General features: G+C 38.0%; 2 protein-coding genes across 7 annotated transcripts in view; one reads left to right on the top strand and one right to left on the bottom strand.

The window, feature by feature from the left end:
- Positions 1-5,701, bottom strand: part of ap2a1 (adaptor related protein complex 2 subunit alpha 1) — a 36,832-nt gene extending 31,131 nt beyond the window's left edge. For 3 of the 5 annotated variants that reach the window (XM_086069858.1, XM_086069886.1, XM_086069894.1), the window contains exons 1-2: positions 4,852-5,668; positions 332-543 (exon numbers count right to left, since the gene is read on the bottom strand). In XM_086069858.1, coding sequence (XP_085925984.1) covers positions 332-543; positions 4,852-4,918 — 279 coding nt within the window. In that variant the 5' untranslated portion in view covers positions 4,919-5,668. Of the gene's footprint in view, positions 1-331; positions 544-4,851 lie in introns of all 5 variants that reach the window. The other 2 variants (XM_086069868.1, XM_086069877.1) reach the window with 2 other exon arrangements.
- A 3,016-nt stretch (positions 5,702-8,717) lies between these two features.
- On the top strand, positions 8,718-15,721 carry prmt1 (protein arginine methyltransferase 1). Of its 2 annotated transcripts, none has more exons than XM_086069837.1 (10): positions 8,718-8,868; positions 10,304-10,399; positions 10,483-10,638; positions 10,750-10,813; positions 10,916-11,058; positions 12,558-12,645; positions 12,807-12,922; positions 13,016-13,166; positions 13,373-13,494; positions 14,682-15,721. In XM_086069837.1, exons 1-10 carry the CDS (start codon positions 8,842-8,844, stop codon positions 14,763-14,765), a joined length of 1,047 nt encoding a protein of 348 aa, XP_085925963.1. In that variant the 5' UTR covers positions 8,718-8,841; the 3' UTR covers positions 14,766-15,721. The 2 variants fall into 2 exon arrangements, with proteins under 2 accessions (XP_085925963.1, XP_085925971.1); XM_086069845.1 differs by having other exon boundaries at positions 8,726-8,868; positions 10,313-10,399.
- Positions 15,722-17,532: the final 1,811 nt, after the last annotated feature.

The following is a 17,532-nucleotide window of genomic DNA, read 5'->3' as shown; positions in this document are numbered from 1 at the left end:
ATACAAAACAATCACACAAAAAAGAAAAAGAAAACAAATTTGCACAATGACGAGTGCCATGCTTCGTGAAAACTGCTAATTAGCCATTTCAAGAATTTTGGGGGGCTTAAAATATATATACTGTATATAAAAAAATCAATAAATTATTAATGAGCATCAAAGTGTAAATGATATGAGGATATTCGCCATTTGCAGGCCAGCTCGGTCCCTATACGCATGGCCCCACTGTATTTCCATTATTTCCGACAGGAACGTTTGTGCCAAATCCGAACAAATCTGAGGGTCAATTTGAGGTGCCACTGTTTCAAAGTAAATGTTCAGGGAAACTTACAATCTGCTTTTCTGTGTACTTGTTGGAACTCAGGAGGTTGACCGCCTCCATGTGTCCGAAGTCAATGTCATGGCCAAGCAGGAAGATGAAGAGCAGTTTGCAGACATATTTCTTCTTGCTGTAGCCATCAAGAGCTTTGTCTCCTTTAAATTTGGAGCGAATGTTGGCCAGCTCTTTATTGATCCGCTTGATCTCGGCTTCCTTGCTTTTACCTGGGGTGTGAAAAACAGTGGTACAGTGAGAGGAATTTATTCCATCGTAGCATGATGCTTTTGACCATTAATAATAAAATATTTAACATACTTTCATGAAAAAAATATTTGGTGACATTTTTCCCCTTTATTATTGTTCGTTCTCTCTCTAAAAACATTCATGTTTTTATTTTATTTTATTTCATATTTCTTTTTTTTCTGGAGAGCTCAGTATTGTTCATTCTGTAATTTTACCAATTTGACATGTCATCATCATTGCTCTCTTTTTTATTTATTTTTATTTTGTATGTGCATGTGCATGTGAATTCATTGGTTTACCTAAAACCTATTAAAAATCCCATACCGTTCACCTAAACCGAATATTTCAGAATCCAACTAGAGTCGTGAGGTCGTTAGGAGACCCGAGGAAGGATCAAAGAAAATAAAATAAAGTGAAATCCAGCACCGACCAGACATTACCTACTACCCACCGGGTTACCAACCAGAGTCTTTCACCAACCCCAGAAACATCTAAATTCCAACAAATTAGGGAGACCCTCAAGAGACCAAAGGAGAGACTGAGGAAAGGAAGGAAGGACAGATGAAGCAGAGTGAGAGCCACAGACACCAGCCTCCACCGATTCAACGAACAGAGGAAGAAGCATATTGTGTTTGAATTTCGATAGATGCTGGTGTGGTGGATCTGGCATGCATGAAAATCTCCACCAAAGAGGGGAGCCGTCGACCCCAGCCAAGACAGAGCAAGCGCATTTATTTCATATTTCTGATATAAAGTGCAAAGGTCTTGGGACCAAGGTTATTTAAGTTAACTAAAACTAACAAAAAAACTCAAATTCAAAAAACTATTTCGTTAACGAAATAAAATTAAAACGAAAATGCTTTAAAAAAAAAAAACGAAAACTAACTGAAACTACATTTTATGTTTTCAAAACTAACTAAAACTACCTATAATTATAGCAAAAATGTCCTTGGTTTTAGTCTTTGGTAATCAATTTAATGCATGAGCCTTTGGGGATGATTTATTTTGATATTAACCGGAATAAGGACATTTGAAAGTGTGTCACACAACAATGACGTCATCTAGCAGCAGCCAATAGAAAAGCACCTTCAGATGACATTGCGCCCATGGTGTTTTTTAAATATTACGCACAAGTAATACATACTTAAAAAAAAAAATAATACTGAAACTAACTAAAACTAAGCATTTATGAAATAACTAAAACTAATAAACACTAACAGAACCACCCTGAAAACTAAATAAAACTAACTTAATTTAAAAAACAAAACTCAAAACGAAATAAAAACTAACTAAAATGAAAAATTCCCAAACTATAATAACCCTGCTTGGGACCCATATAATTGTTTATGTTTGCAATTGACAATCATATATAAACGGGATGTCACTGTCATAATTGAATTTGTTTGTCCATGTTTGCTGAACGCAAGCTGGTTCCGGTTTAGTGGCCAGACTGGCTGCACCAGAATATTTCTAAGGGTTTCACTATTATGTAGAGACTCACCAAAACGTATCAAAATATTTTTTTCCCATGACCCATCGCAACTTTGCTTTAGAACAGTTTTATATTTATTTGTGTAGTCCTTGTACCTATAACTAGCCTCGTACAGATGTTGAAATGGTATGTTGCAGTGAAAAAGCTCACAAATGACAAAAGCTCACAGTGGCACTATATTTTGTACAGTACTGTTAATTAGAAGTAACTGCTTCTTAAGTAAAATAACTTCTATAATCTACTATGTGGGAAAACTATTTAGCAACTTGTGAAACCTAAACCATATGTTTTTCTTATCCCTTGTTGGAAGCAGATGCAAACTATATGGGTTTAGTGAGCATTGACTTATAAATGCGCACAATTTGAGCATTCCTTCTGGTTTTTATCATCGACCCAGGTCAATATAGCGCTTTGCCACAACCAAATACTTCCATTCATACATTCTGAAGAGGAGCAACAAGCTGTTATTCTACTAATATGTATTCCTCCAATATCTATTCAGAATACTGATTAATTTAATCCTGTCAGATGATAAAAATTTCACAATTTTTGTTGGCTGTTTAACAACAGTAAAAAAATATATATATTTTTTTAATCTATTTACTTCAACAGAGTTCATTAACTAACTATAATTTAAGACGCCCTCTCCCCAAAGAAACTTACTGTAGAAAGTCCAACGTAACCTCATAATCACTCATTTGCATACGTTTCCCTGAAAATAAGTTTTCATGTCTTAAATATCTTTTAGCACTCAAGATTACCTTAACGTACAAAATAATACTATATGATTTTCTCCAATGATAAAAACAATATCCACCCACATACAACTGCTTTTTGGCAAGAGGGTTAATGATTTTGATGAGGACAACTAAGTGATACATTTCACACATAGCTGACCTGCATTTAAAATAAATAATATAAAGCTCCATGTTTGAAATGTTCAAATTATTATCCAGTCAAATTCTATAACGCTTATACGCTTAAAAAAAAAATCAATTTCTGCCACCCCTCCCAGTTACAATGCACATTTACTAGCTACGTATAGCTGTCTTCGGCAGTGGAAGTGTCGCAAGTGAGCTGGAGCCTATTCCAGCTGACTAAGAGTGTGACCTCAACAATCAATTGTAGAGCAAAATCTCCAATAATTTATATTGTAATGACTCATATTTATAATTCTGCACCCGTCCCCAACAACAAATGACTTCAACACACACAGTTGATCTATAATGTTTAAAATAAGTTGGCTGACTCTAAAATAGAAACAGGCCAATATGTTTTTTTCAGGGCCATTACAGATTATTAGTCGTCAAGGAGGCCAATAGTCACTTTCACTAAGACGGAAAATATTGGCGGCAAAAAATAAAAAATAAAAATACAAACTCCTATTCTTAACTTTGTCAAAATGTTTTTAAGCATAATGTTTATTGAACAAGTTTTCAGATTTGCTAAATGTTTTCATCTAGTGATCCCTAGCGCCATCTAGTGGTGAACTAATAATTTATTCATTTTAAAAAGCGACTGTTTATGTCAATACTATGCACACAAAAAAGTTTTGCATAAACATTTTTTTAATATATATATAATCGTAGTTCTAGTAATCACTAATTAATGGCTATAGTCTCACTTTACGAGAGCAGCCATGTTTCGCCACCATCTTGCTGCTACGAATGCCCGAAGGACAACTACGTGAGTTAGCCAAGGCGGTGCTTGCATCGAGTGTTTCACCTAATGAGTCAGCCGCAGCTTACCTTCCACAGCTGGGGCATGCAGGTGCGGGCCCGTCACTTGTCACTTTCTGCTTTGCTCTCGCAAGCTTTTACTAGCGTTTCTTTTTTTCTTTTTTTACTAGCTCCTACCGCTAGCCGCTCTTGTTAATTCCGGCTCGCTCTGTCTTTCGGCGTCGCTTGCCGGGCTTCACCACAGCTGCCAAGTCACTGTCGCTCACAAAGATGCTCGTTTTTTTAGGCAAAATAAGAATCGGTGGTAGGCTTGCGAAATGTGGTCTCTCTGAACCACCGTAGTGTACTTGCTTCTATGTGTTTCTAATGCTATTTTTGACCACTAGATGGCGCTAGGGATCACTGAATGTCCCTGTAATATTACACTATAGACATATTTGTTTTAAATTTCTAACAAATAAGTTCAGGGAGTTCCCACGAGTATCATCAGCATGTCTTCAAATGTTAAATGAAAACTTAAACGCGTAAATAACTCCCTATAGTTTTCTAGAGTAAATAAAGTTTTCCAAAATTTCTAAATATCAAATTTTCACTTGTCTTAAGAGTTCCCATGGTCAGCAGTGCAGTACAGTATCTCTTTATAAAGTAAAATTAAAATTAAAATAAATGGCTCCCATGATGGGCTGTTTGGTGTTTTCATGCAAAAAATTAATAAATCCAACTAAACAGTTGGCATTCTGGGGTTGTATTAGCAACCAGTTCATTATTGCAACATTAACATAACTGCTGTACTGTAGTAGAAAAGTCGAGTTTTTTGTAACTAATTTAACAGGAACCACCCGTTAATGTATTTCTAATACGATATGACACCAAGGTGGAAAGGTCAATATATGGATTGCTACTCTTCTGCACTTCAAAAGTAACACCAACACCAAATTGCAACAATGCAACTAAAAAACGCAATTATTTGCCAGACTATACAATCTTAAAACAGATGTGGGGTGGAACATGTTACAACCAGAAAACAAGAGAAACGCCAAACGATTTTATCTGCTTTGGTGGATAGCTGCCAAACAGCATGCAATAAAAAAGGGGAAAGATGAAGAAAGATCACTTACAATTCCTTATGTCCGAAATGAAAACAGCTAATCCACGCATTCCATCTCCTTTTGACACAGCCGGCATTTTTGCAGGTTTTTATTCGACCTGAAAGTGAAAAATATCCGCTGCTGGTCAGCTTCTTCGCTGAAGTGGACGATGGGCTACTTGGAAGTGTAGGACGAGCTAGCTACTTAGCACCGCCAGTCGATCGTAAAAAACTTTATGATTTAGTGTTTTCTAATAATGTTGCTTTCGGTGTGTGGAAGGCTCAATGCTTTAATTGCAAGGTTCGCTGGATGGCGGTGATCAAGGCGAAGCACGGTAAATAAACGGTATCCCGTTAACTGGCTCGTTTCCGCTGGCTATATGTCAAGCTATTTCATTCAATCCTTCTCGAGCGAGGATTAAATACGAAGAACGCGACAAACGGCTGCAGTAGAAATATACATTATGTTAAAACCTCACACGGCGTTGATATATTGCGGACGAGCGTCAAGATCGCAAAAACGCGTTAATAAAAATAGCGCACGAGAATACGCCGATAAGTTGTCCTCGAGTCACAAGCAGCGTACAGCTAGCTCGACAGCTAGCTAGCTGACTGGCTAGCGATAACGTTCAATTGCACCAATGCATCACCGGTTGAGCAAAACAACATCAGTTACAGTTTGTTGTCAGCCACTGATACAAAACGTAGCCGTGGTGTCTTTATCGTGCGACAAAAATGGCAAAAGAAAATATATCGTAGAATTTCTGCCCGTTCTAACTCTCCGAGTCTTTACCCCGCTGCCTGGATCAAGCTCGTGACAGCAGCAGCCCCACAGCGTGACCGCGCGACTCACTCGTGCACGCGTACGCTCCAGCCAGCACGCTTCTTTCTTTCCACCAGCTACACTACTAACGCTTGAAAAAAAAAATGGGGATTGATATTTACTTGAAAAAAATCTAGTGATTACGTGTACTGTATATTCGCCTCAAATCTAGTGATTTTTTTCACATCAGAAATTCTGAACATTTTACTTTCTTAATTTCTGAGTGCATCAACCTTTACTAGGCTTTATCAAGTAAATATCACTCCTCATTTTTACAGAAACTAACCCCAAAGTCCGTGCCAAGTGAAAATAAAAATGTATTACACACGAGAATTGTTCTTAACAAACCTAGGCTGCCAAATTTGAATAAAGAAAAAAAAATCGTCAATTATGTAAAAGAGCCTCCCAAGTAGTGTGATTACTTTTATGGCATTTTTTCCCCTGGTATGATAGAGACACAATACTGTGTGATTTATTTATTTATTTTTTAACTCCAATAAAACACGTAAAAATAACTGGCCAGTTTTGTTCACAAACTACTAGTGATAACATTTTGTTTTTAAAGGCATAGTGTACATTATTTAGTGCCATCTAGCGGTGAACTAAAAAAAAATCCACTATTGATTTCAGATAATGCACACAAAAAAATCAACATACTTTTTTGTAATCAATCTCACCTTACTAGAGGCTGGCATGTTTCGCTGCCATCTTCCTGCTACGGATGCCCAAAGGACAACGTCGCGAACGTAGTTAGCTCTGCTTACAGATAGTGTCCGTCCCATTGGATCGACCACCGCTTATCTTCCACAGCTGGGGCATGTAGGTGGAGTCCCGTCATTCAGGCTTCTGCCGCTTGTCGCCCTCTGCTCTGCTCTAGGTTTTACTTGCTTTTTCCACTACTATATAAAAAAAAAATGACGAGCTGCTCGATCCAGCCTATGGCATGGCTAACTCCCACTAGCCCTTCTTGTTAGCTGCTCCGGCTAACTCAAGCTCGCTCGGTCATTCTGCGTCACTTGCCGGGGTTCTCCCCGGCTGCCAAGTCGCTGTCGCTCGCCGAGACGCTTCCTCACTCATGCCAAATAATAATATTGGTCGTAGGCTTGCAAAGTGTGGTCTCTTTGAGTCACCGTAGTGTGCGTGCTTCGAAATGTATGCACTTTGGCGGTATTTTATTATTTGGCACCATTTAGTGGTCAGCTACTACACACTATACTTTAATTTTATGAATGATGCGTAATAGAATAAACCTGTTGTCTGATGAATCCACATTTTAAATTGTTTTTGGAAAATATGGGTATTGTGTCCTGCAGGCCAAAGATGAAAAGCACCATCCAGATTATTATCAACGCAACGTTCAAAAGCCAGAATCTGTGACGGAAAGGGTGTGTGTTAGTGCCCATGGCATGGATAAAACTTGCACATATGTGAAGGCACCATTAATTCTGATAGGTGCATACAGGTTTTGTACATAAACAACATGTGCTGCCCTCCAAGTATACCATCTTTTTCAGGGACATTCCTGTCAGTAAGACAATGCCTAGCCACATTCTGCATGTGTTACAACACCATGGCTTCGTAGTAAATGGGTGCAAGTACTAGACTGGCCTGCCAGGGCACAACAAAAACTGGGGGCCTCTAAGGATTCTGGTTTCTACTTGAGACTTTCCTTTTCAAGTGAGATGACTCAGAAATACTGGGAAGCAAGGTTTTTCAAATTCTAGGAGCTGTTAGGAAAGATGCCTTGATGCAACCTATAGGCTCAACCTAATAGTTACTCTGAGTCCTCACCAACAGATATTTGTTACCTATGCCATAATCCTTTATGGCAGCAAAATTAAAAGCAACATGCCACCAAAGAAGTTTACAGACGCAATGTAAAGACTTGAAAGTAAGACTTAGGTTATCAAAAGATTAATTTTAAACGCTATTGTCTTTTCTGAAGTTTGAAGGACGCAGCTTTTCATCCCCCTTACCTGATTTTTCTAAGGACAGGTAATAATGCAAAATTTATGAGATTTGACTGAGGGTGGCACATAGTTAACCTTGCACTGCAAGATGAATTCTCGCGGTATTTGTGAATTCACAAACTCCGGAGAATATGATATTGTGGAGAACACCCTTGAGTGAATCACAATATAAATCTGGCTATTGCCAGGTTAGCACATAGTGCCTACCTGATTGGCACAGCTGCCTAGCAGTTCAGAGCTTGGGTGTTCAAATCTGGGCCCAGACCTTCTTGTAGGGCTGGGCGAAATGGCCAAAAAAATAAGTTGGTAGTTTTTGTAAACATGTCTTGTAAACCACCCATCCAGCATTCTGCCACTTGTGCAAAATTACAATTTACAAAAACATTTGAATGTAACACAACATAAAAACAACAGCTTTTAATAATCCAAAAGACAAAATGTAATTTCACGATTTAGCAAATTTTCAATGATTTGATTTTTAAAATAACGTCGTATCGAATTAATTTGATTTATTGCCCAGCCCTACCTTCCTGTGTGGAGTTTCAGTTTGCATGGTCTCATTGTGCCTGTGTGAGTTTTCTCCATGTAGTCTGGACTGATTTCCTCCTAAATTGAGTGGTATACAGAGAATGGGTGGAGGGAGAACCATTCACACAGTCAATAAACCTATGAAGGTGTTGTAATATTTTCTGTGTAAAAGTAAGGGAGGAAATGATTACAATAAGTATGTTACATAAAAAACACATTTTGGCAATGTGGAAAGAAGCCAGAGTAAAATCAAGATAAAAAAATATTGCTTTTTTAAAAACACCATTTTATATGTACAGTATTGTACGTTTGAAATGAATAATCTTACTAAATAAGGATAAGCAGTTCAAAAATGGATGGATGGATGTTGCTAAATAAATGCTTAAATAATTATTACCAAAGTAATGAAAAATGAAAAGACAATTTGTATTATATATATATATTTATCATGTGCATAATAGTGTTTTCTTTTATTCATAGCTCCATCTGTCTGAAAATAAAATGTGGCAAGTGAGCTAACGGTTCACAACAATATGTAGTTTACAGTTCCGAACATATGGAGGTGCTATCTCAACTGAACAACGGGTTTGAGTCCCACTCAAGACAGAAGGTAGCGAAGAAGAATGGAGCCGCTTTTTTTGGGTTGCGCAAGGAACGACTAGGTTCTATTCCAGCTCGCGCAGTCAGGCACAAGATCGAAATGGCGGCGCCAGCAGAGAGGATGGAGGTACGTTTAAAAAAAACAAAAAAAAACCACACACACACACAAAACCCTAATAATATATTCAACTTCTCATTTTGATTGTTTTCATACATCCACAGCCTATTAAGGTTTTTGGTAAATACAGCTAAACTGATTTATTTTTTACGTTTATCACATACGCATCAGGTGATTGATCCATTTTAACTTATAGCTACAAAACCTTAACAACTTGTTCGGTTTGTGGTTATTGCTTATAAATACAGTCATTGAATTTTGAAGCGCCATATCCGCCAGGTAAAACAGCTGTTATTTAGGTTTCTTCAATTGTCTTTAAGACCGCGTGGGAACCAACATGTTAGCTTCTTAGCTAGCTAGCTATCAGCCACGGATGCTGATTCATTCGCATATTAGATTCACTACAATTTGACGTTATCGTCTAAAAAACTTCAAACTGCAAATTCAACGCTTTGGTGTCGGTGTAAGTCCGGAAACTGTTGTATAATTTGCCGCCTTTTCCCCCTCTTCATTGATGACCGGCTAATTAGTAGCAAGTACACTAGGTAACGGGTTGTCGCGTTCGTACAGCCGGTTGATAAAAGCGTGTGTATGGGATGTGTAATTTACCGTACATAGAGTAGCGATACGCGATTGTGTCGTTGGCTGGCAATAGTTTATAGTGCGACTTTTTAGTCATTCGTTTTGAGAGCAATCCATTGGGTTCTTGTAGGAACAAGGCCAAGATCACATCGCAGTACTCTCAACCATGTGCTCCCATCCTTTGTGTTGCGAAGGATGCTATACATTGCATAGCAAGTGGAGGCGTTAACAATTCTTGTACATTGGAACCTTTGTCTCTGAATGCGAGCAAACGTTTGTCTTCAAGCGATATAAGAATATTTTATTGTTTTATAAAGATCATTGATTATAGACTCATGTTTTGTGTTCGCGGCAGTTTGAATGCAAGCAAGTTGACATTGTTCTCTAAGTGAACATTAGAACCATTCAGGCAACAGGTGGCTATCTGCTTGTTCTATAATTTATATATGAACAAAGAGGATAATGATGCAAAGCGCCACATGTGCAGTGATATTCAACAAATGTGAAAAGTTAATTTTAGGGCAAGCACATTTAAATAAACTAATGTATGGCAATGCCTACTCTTTCAGCTGGCTCTTAATCACTAAGCCCTACCACAATTATTATCATACTTCTAAAAATAATTATTTGATGTGAAGAGTTTATGTAAGGATAACTGTTCCTGCTGAATCACGACCATTAGTGGTCCTGTGGAAGCTGAAGAGTGACATTCTCATTGACTTCTGACCTCTGTTGAGAACAAACAACTCTTGTTGCTGGCTGCAGCTCTGGGAGTCAGTTTTTATTGACAAATACCGTACACATTTTCCGCAATCATACCAAAAGGGTTTAATGTGGATTGTAATTTTGTCTTTTTGTTGAGGTTTCTCAGGGGGAGAACATGACAAAGCCTGCTGCTGAAGATATGACGTCTAAGGATTATTACTTTGATTCATATGCTCACTTCGGCATCCATGAGGTAATTTTAACACTTTTACAAGCAGTCTTATGTCTTTTTTGTCACAAGATTTTAATCCTGGCATTTGTTGGCAAATGTTGTAGGAGATGCTTAAGGATGAGGTGCGCACTCTGACCTATCGCAACTCTATGTTCCACAATAAGCATCTGTTTAAGGACAAAGTGGTGCTGGATGTAGGTAGTGGCACGGGCATCCTCTCCATGTTTGCTGCCAAGGCTGGAGCCAAGAAAGTTATAGGGGTAGGTTTGTGTTTGTACAGCCAGCGAAGTGATTGTTTGAATCATACTCCAGTTACACCGTAAGATGGGAGGATTTCAAATCAAACTTGGCCTTTGCATATTTCTTTATAGATTGAGTGCAGCAGTATCTCGGACTACGCTGTGAAAATAGTGAAGGCCAACAAGATGGATGATGGTGAGTAAACATACAACTGTGGAGATGCCACAATTGTTATTTGGAGGGGATGGGATTAAATATGTTTGAAGGGATGAAACAAAATTGTTGTTTTGTCTCCAGTGGTAACTATTATCAAAGGGAAGGTGGAAGAGGTGGATCTGCCTGTGGATGGAGTTGATATCATCATATCAGAGTGGATGGGCTACTGCCTTTTCTATGAGTCTATGCTGAATACAGTCATCTATGCCCGGGACAAATGGCTGGTATGTGTGATAATGTAGATGATTTTTTGATTTCTCACTGTAAGCATGTAGCTAAATGATTTTTCCTCTTCCTTCATTTCATGGATGAGTGTGTTGTTTTGTTCACTGAATTACACATTTTTTGTCATGTTCCCAATCTGTTTGCAGGTTAAAATTGTGTTTCGAACATAGGTTTGGGCGATATTGCAAAAATAGAATATCAAAAATTTTCAGTTATAAAATCATGATCTTTGATTTATTCAAAAAAAATTGTTAGTATGAAATGCCAATTAATTTACACTTCTGAGAAGTATTGAATAAATACACTTATTAGTTTGTGGAAATGAACATTGTAATAAATACCTTTTTGTAAAGAAAAATATAAATTATAAAGCAGCAAAATACACGAGTAAAACAATAATAAAAGTCAGTTATATTTTCAAGAAGTTTAATCAAAATAGCGAATGTCTTTAAGTGCACACAACTTAGCTGGTATAAAGCCATGGTATAAAAAACCCCAGCAGGTTATCACAAAGTAAAACAATAAAAACTGTAGCAACCCTTGTGGCTGGGTTCTGTAGTTTCTCATGGTCTGGAGGGGCTGCAAAGGCAACACAGACTATATTTTTTTGATATGCTTATGCACGTTAGCCTGTTGTGTTCTGGCGTGGTTAAGGCCGACAGTAACTTGTTAGTTGTTGTTCTTGCTGTTGCTCCCAAAAACTGCACATTTGTTATTTTTATCCTATTGCTCAAAGTACATGTGCGCAATATTGTTTTTTGGGGGCGCAAGTTACGACTTGGGGATCTCATAACTCGGATCCAATGTCATACGCGTTTGAACGCTTCTGGTGAGGGTCTGCTGTTTTGAAGCAGCATGCATGAGCTGTTGCTGCTGCTTTTAAGTTTTTAGCATTCACCATTTGGCTTGTACTGTCTGTGATGCTGTCATTTCAGGTGACTGAACAAGTTTGTAGTGTTGCTGTAACTTGACTTCAAGCGCTCTTTGAACATTCTGCATATGATTTTCGCCTGACTGTTGTCATCTGGCATGAAGCCAAACTAGTTCCATATTATAGATGATAAATTTCTCTTCAGAACAAACTCACTTTTAGCCTCCTCCGCCAAGCTTCACGCTTGTTTGGGAAAAACGCGGGACGGGGTGAAGTGTGTGTGTGCGCTACGGCTGATCACACTGATTGACATGTCCTGTCATTACTAAGGCAGCGACTGGGCGGCAGCAGATGCACGGCTGTCCTTCACTCGGTGGCAGAAAATGAGCTGACGGTCAAATTGTGCTGAAATGATTTGCATCCATCCATTTTCTGAACCGCTTATTGAAATTCTTTGCATTGTGATAAAAATTTATATGACAGATCACCAGCCCTGCATTGCATATCTTTGCACGGTTTCAAATTGTCATATCGCCCACTCCTAGAACATAGCCTTTTAAAAATAAAAGTTCAGCATTCATGCACATTTTTTTTGACTGCTCCAAAATCTTTCTTATGCTCTAACAGAAGCAAGATGGACTCATCTTCCCAGACAGGGCAACTCTTTACGTGACTGCCATTGAAGACAGGCAGTACAAGGACTACAAAATTCACTGTGAGTTGCCTGCGCCCAATGGGTCATGAGTGGCAATGACAAATCACGGTTGAAGCATTGAGAAAGTCCAAATGCATCGTTTAACAATTTATTTATGTTCCCCTTCTTAACCCTTTTCATACCACTGTGGTAGTTGACTTCTGCCCATGTCTGTATTTCAGGGTGGGAGAATGTATATGGATTTGATATGTCATGCATCAAGGAGGTGGCGATTAAGGAGCCCCTGGTCGATGTAGTTGACCCCAAGCAGCTGGTCAGCAGCGCCTGCCTCATCAAGGTGGCTGAATATTTCACCAAAAAGTGTTTTTTGTGTGCGTCTTTGGGCTTGTTGACTCATGACTTTCTTTGAACATCTTGTTTTTGTGTGTAGGAAGTGGACATCTACACGGTGAAGCCAGACGACTTGACCTTCACCTCGCCGTTCTGTCTGCAAGTGAAGAGGAACGACTACATCCACGCCCTTGTAACCTACTTCAACATCGAGTTCACCCGCTGCCACAAGAGGACCGGCTTTTCCACCAGTCAGTCTCCTTCCCCGGTTTATTGTTATAGCATATGTATATTGTACAATATATTACAGGGCCCCCTGTTCACAATGGAATTGTGTTCTTATGAGGGCCATGTAAGACAACATTTTCTCTAATGAAGTAAAGTCATAATGTGCATGAAAAACAGTTGAAGACCATAAATATAACATTTATTGAGTTTTGGCCTTGTTGCCTTCCAGGCCCAGAGTCCCCCTACACCCACTGGAAGCAAACAGTCTTCTATCTGGATGATTACCTGACTGTCAAGATCGGAGAAGAGATTTTGGGCACCATCAGTATGAAGCCAAACGTCAAAAACAATGTAAGCATTTTCACAGCTGCTGATTTAAATGAGTCCAATGAAGAGGAGTTGGCTTGGCAGGTTTGATTTTGGAATGTTCTACATTTTATTTTTGAAACTGCAGCCAGCATGTGTCACAACTTCTTGGCCAGCGCCTTTGCTAAGCAAATTTATAAAGCAGCTCTTACTGACATTTTATATCAAGTGCATAACAGATTATCTTCCAGATTGAGGTTTATTTGCTATAATTGTTTATAATGTAATTATAATTGAATCCCTATATATTGAGCTAAGGCCAGATGCAGTCTGCTCCGCAGCACTGATCACTCTCCAATTTTGGTGATTAAATGCCACAAAAAGTGCTCAAACATGTTTTAAGAGCAAATGTGATTTAGCGTTAATTTCGTCAATGAAAACTAAACAAAAATATTTTTGTCAACACACATTTTACACTAACTAAAACTCTCATTCATAAACAATAACTGTGACTGTATGCATTTTCGTCGACTAATGAAGACGAGCCAAATGTGCTAAAATCTATGGACAATTTAGTTCATGAACAAAAATGAGAGAAAAATTACGATTTTGTAAAATATTGTCTCTGCTAATCTGTCACTGTGACACACACCCTGACACAAATTGCAGCTAGCGAGTGCAACATGCACAAACACATGGAACAGACAGGAGGCGGAGTCACAGTGAAAGGTTAAAAAAAAAAAAGTACATTTATAACGTAATTTAAATCCAACAATAATGTTAATCTGACCGCTAACTAATGCTGGCTAATTTACTAGCTCGTAGCATGGAGCCATAGTAGCCACTTGTCGATATACTGTAATTGTGTGTGAAGTTGTTTTGCATCAAAAAGTTGAGAAATTTTGATGTGAAATAGATTTAGATCTCAAATGTTTAACAAAAATATACAGGGGTAAAATGATTGTCCTGACTAAAACGTTGACGGTTTAAAACTAAACAAATAAAATTACCGGTATGTTTTCTTGGACTAAAATAAAGACTAAAATGCTAGATTTATAGTTGACTAAAAACGGTATGAGGTTGACTAACTGTTAAAAGCTAGCAAGCGTGATTGAAACTGGACTAAAACTGAGACTAAATTTAAAAATGGCGACTAAAATTAACACTAGCTTAGTGCTATGGTGTTGAAAGGCGTCATTGTTTGTACTGATACTTATGTGTCTTGTCTGCAGAGAGACCTGGACTTCACTGTCGATCTCGCCTTTAAGGGCCAGCTGTGTGAAGTGTCCAAGACGTCGGAGTACAGGATGCGCTAGGTGCCCCTTGGCTCCCCTGTGTATAGCTTGTCTTTAGAGGCTGGCATGTATGGTTTAATTGGGAGTGCGGAAACCGTTAAAATACTCCCCCCGCAGCAACATATTAAAGTTTTTTTTTTGTAATGTTCTTGTTCAACTATTTGCCATATTCAAATGTTTTTCCACATTTTTGGGGGAGTGAGTTGGCAGCGAGACCCATTGTGCAATTAGTCAACAGTATGCATGTATTTTGTCCATTTTCTTGGGTTTCCCTTCTTGTTCTTTGTTCAAGGCCCCAAAACGCACCCTCTCAACAGAACAACTTGGACCACTGCTCTCCTTGTTTCTTTGGACTGTTGAAGATTAAAATATGGTGTGGTTGTCTCCCCCCTCCACTGTAAAAGCTGACCAAACCGGCGGAAGTTCAGTTCAGATGCAAACCAATTCAGTATAAAGTTTTAAAGATTAAACCCATATGTTCCATTTTTAGAGGGTGTTCTTCTAGACAAACTGACATTTGAGATTTTAAACCCTTGCAAATTCAATCTCCTCTATCGTCCACTTATGTCAACACTGGGTGAAATGGGCTAGGATCTATTCTATTTATGACGTAGAGTGTCTGTCACCATGCCAGCGTCCCTCCCTGAGTTTTCTTTTAGAATGTCAAACTTGGAAATTTTCAAAACCAAATTTCAACATCCATAGTTCAGTTTTTTAGTTTTTCCCTAATGCTGGGCCTGAAGGAAGAAAAGAGACTGCCTGGTTCCAGCTAGTTGCATGGGTGTCTTCTTGGAGCACCTGTGTTTAAGTATGCCTTCATATTTTGTCTGAGGCAATTCGAGTCTGTGTCGGCACGTGACAGACATGACTCACCACACTGACTTTATTTTGTTTTTGTCTGCTGCTTTTCTTTTCTTTTTTCTTTTTTTATATATAGAGTGAAACTAAAACTGTAAATTAAATTTTTTTGCATCAGCTCTAATCTTTTTGAATGCTTTATTGTCCATGAATCTATTGTACACAAATTTTGTGTACAATGTGATTATAAATAATATAATTAATGTGATTATATTTGTAGCGATTATTTGGGTTGCCTTAATGGCTTATGGGAAATTTAGACGGTACTGAGGGAAGTTGTAATTTCCTCAGCAACTTCTGGGGCACCACGTTGACTTTGCTTGTTTGTAGGAGCAAAATAAATGATAAAAATCCTATTCTCAAGTATTCATACTACGTTAGTGAATCATGGAGTTCTTTTCTTTCATAAGAGAATTACTAATCCACTCAGTAAACACAAATGATTCGGCAGAAACTTGAGTTTCTAGACAACAAATTTAGTAAACACATATCAGTCACAGCCTAACCTATTAATGAAACTGAATAAAAATATGAATCAAAGATAAAAAGAAAACATGCAACCTAAGTAACTAAGATAAAAAGGGCATGAAAAAGGTAGATGGGGGGGATAAAGGTGGAAGCGTTTTGACCTGTCAATCCTTTTATGTTTGAATAAAAGCGTTGCACCAGTAGTATATGGTCAGATTGCAATGCTAGCGCCTGATAACGACCCTAATCTTTAGAATCAGATGCTTTGGAGAATGGAAACGTTTAAAACCTGCGGGACTCCGGCACTTGAGGACCAGGATCGGGGAACCCTGCTTTGTTCTTTTGTCTGAGTAATGCATTTTTACTTTTCATTAGTTAATTTCACTGTGAAGGTAATTTTAACTTGGGCCGGACTACACCTATTAAATTATTAGTGATGTAGTGTATATGTACATATTAAAGAAAATAAAAAAAACTCCAAACACTCAGCTATCCAAAATGCAATATATACTCAACAAAAATATAAGAAATATATATTTTGCAATCTAAAACTTCTTCCGCATACACAATATCACCATTTCTCTCTAATATTGTTCACAGACCAGTCCAAATCTGTGTTAGTGAGCACTTCTCCTTTGCCAACATAATCCATCCCACCTCACGGGTGTGCCATATCAAGTTGCTGTTTGGACATGATTAGTGCACAGGTGTGCCTTAGACCGGCCATAATAAAAGGCCACTCTGAAAGGTGCAGTTTTGTTTTATTGGAGGTGGGGGCTCAGAAAACCAGTCGGGGCCAGACGTCCCCCTCCACCCCACCCCATTGATAAAACAAATGTCAATGTGTGTCAATTGTTGAATGTGTACAAAGTTAAAACTGCAGAATGCAGAATATTCAAGTTCTAATCGCTACTGCCACCTGTACCTAAAAAAAGAAACTGCACACCTTTTTTTTTTAAATTTTAAATTATGAACCATTCAAAAGTACAAATATACAGAGAATCTTGTTTACAACATTGAACATATACATGCCAAGGGGTATATACATAGGTCGCGTACATCCAACAAGTTTAAAAGTAGTACAAATAGTGATCATTTTTAAAGCCTTTTTGTTTAGTGAGCTACTGATCAGTTTTATATCGGATATAGTATCATAAAAGTGTTTAAAGTTTGTTTTTGGGTTGTTGTATTTGCATTTGTGGAGAACACTGAATGCATCTGATTTGTTCTTAATGTAGAAAACAGAAAAAACATCACACTAAGAATAACACACATGACATATTACTCAATAGAAAAAGTACACTTATTTGTCACAAAATAGATATTCCATAGCAATTAGAGGGTCGGCGCAATATACACTAACATTGTATACAGACTTGGTGGTGTTGCTAAATATAAATGCTTCAGAAAAATCTTTTTAAATCCTTAAGTTACACAGAAATGCTGAGATGAATATAATCAT

Source organism: Leptonotus elevatus, chromosome 1 (assembly GCF_054856555.1).
Source record: "Leptonotus elevatus isolate MCC_2025b chromosome 1, RoL_Lele_1.0, whole genome shotgun sequence".
NCBI lineage: Eukaryota > Metazoa > Chordata > Actinopteri > Syngnathiformes > Syngnathidae > Leptonotus > Leptonotus elevatus.
Note: the sequence above shows the minus strand (reverse complement) of the source record. Positions and strands in the feature narration are given on the sequence as shown.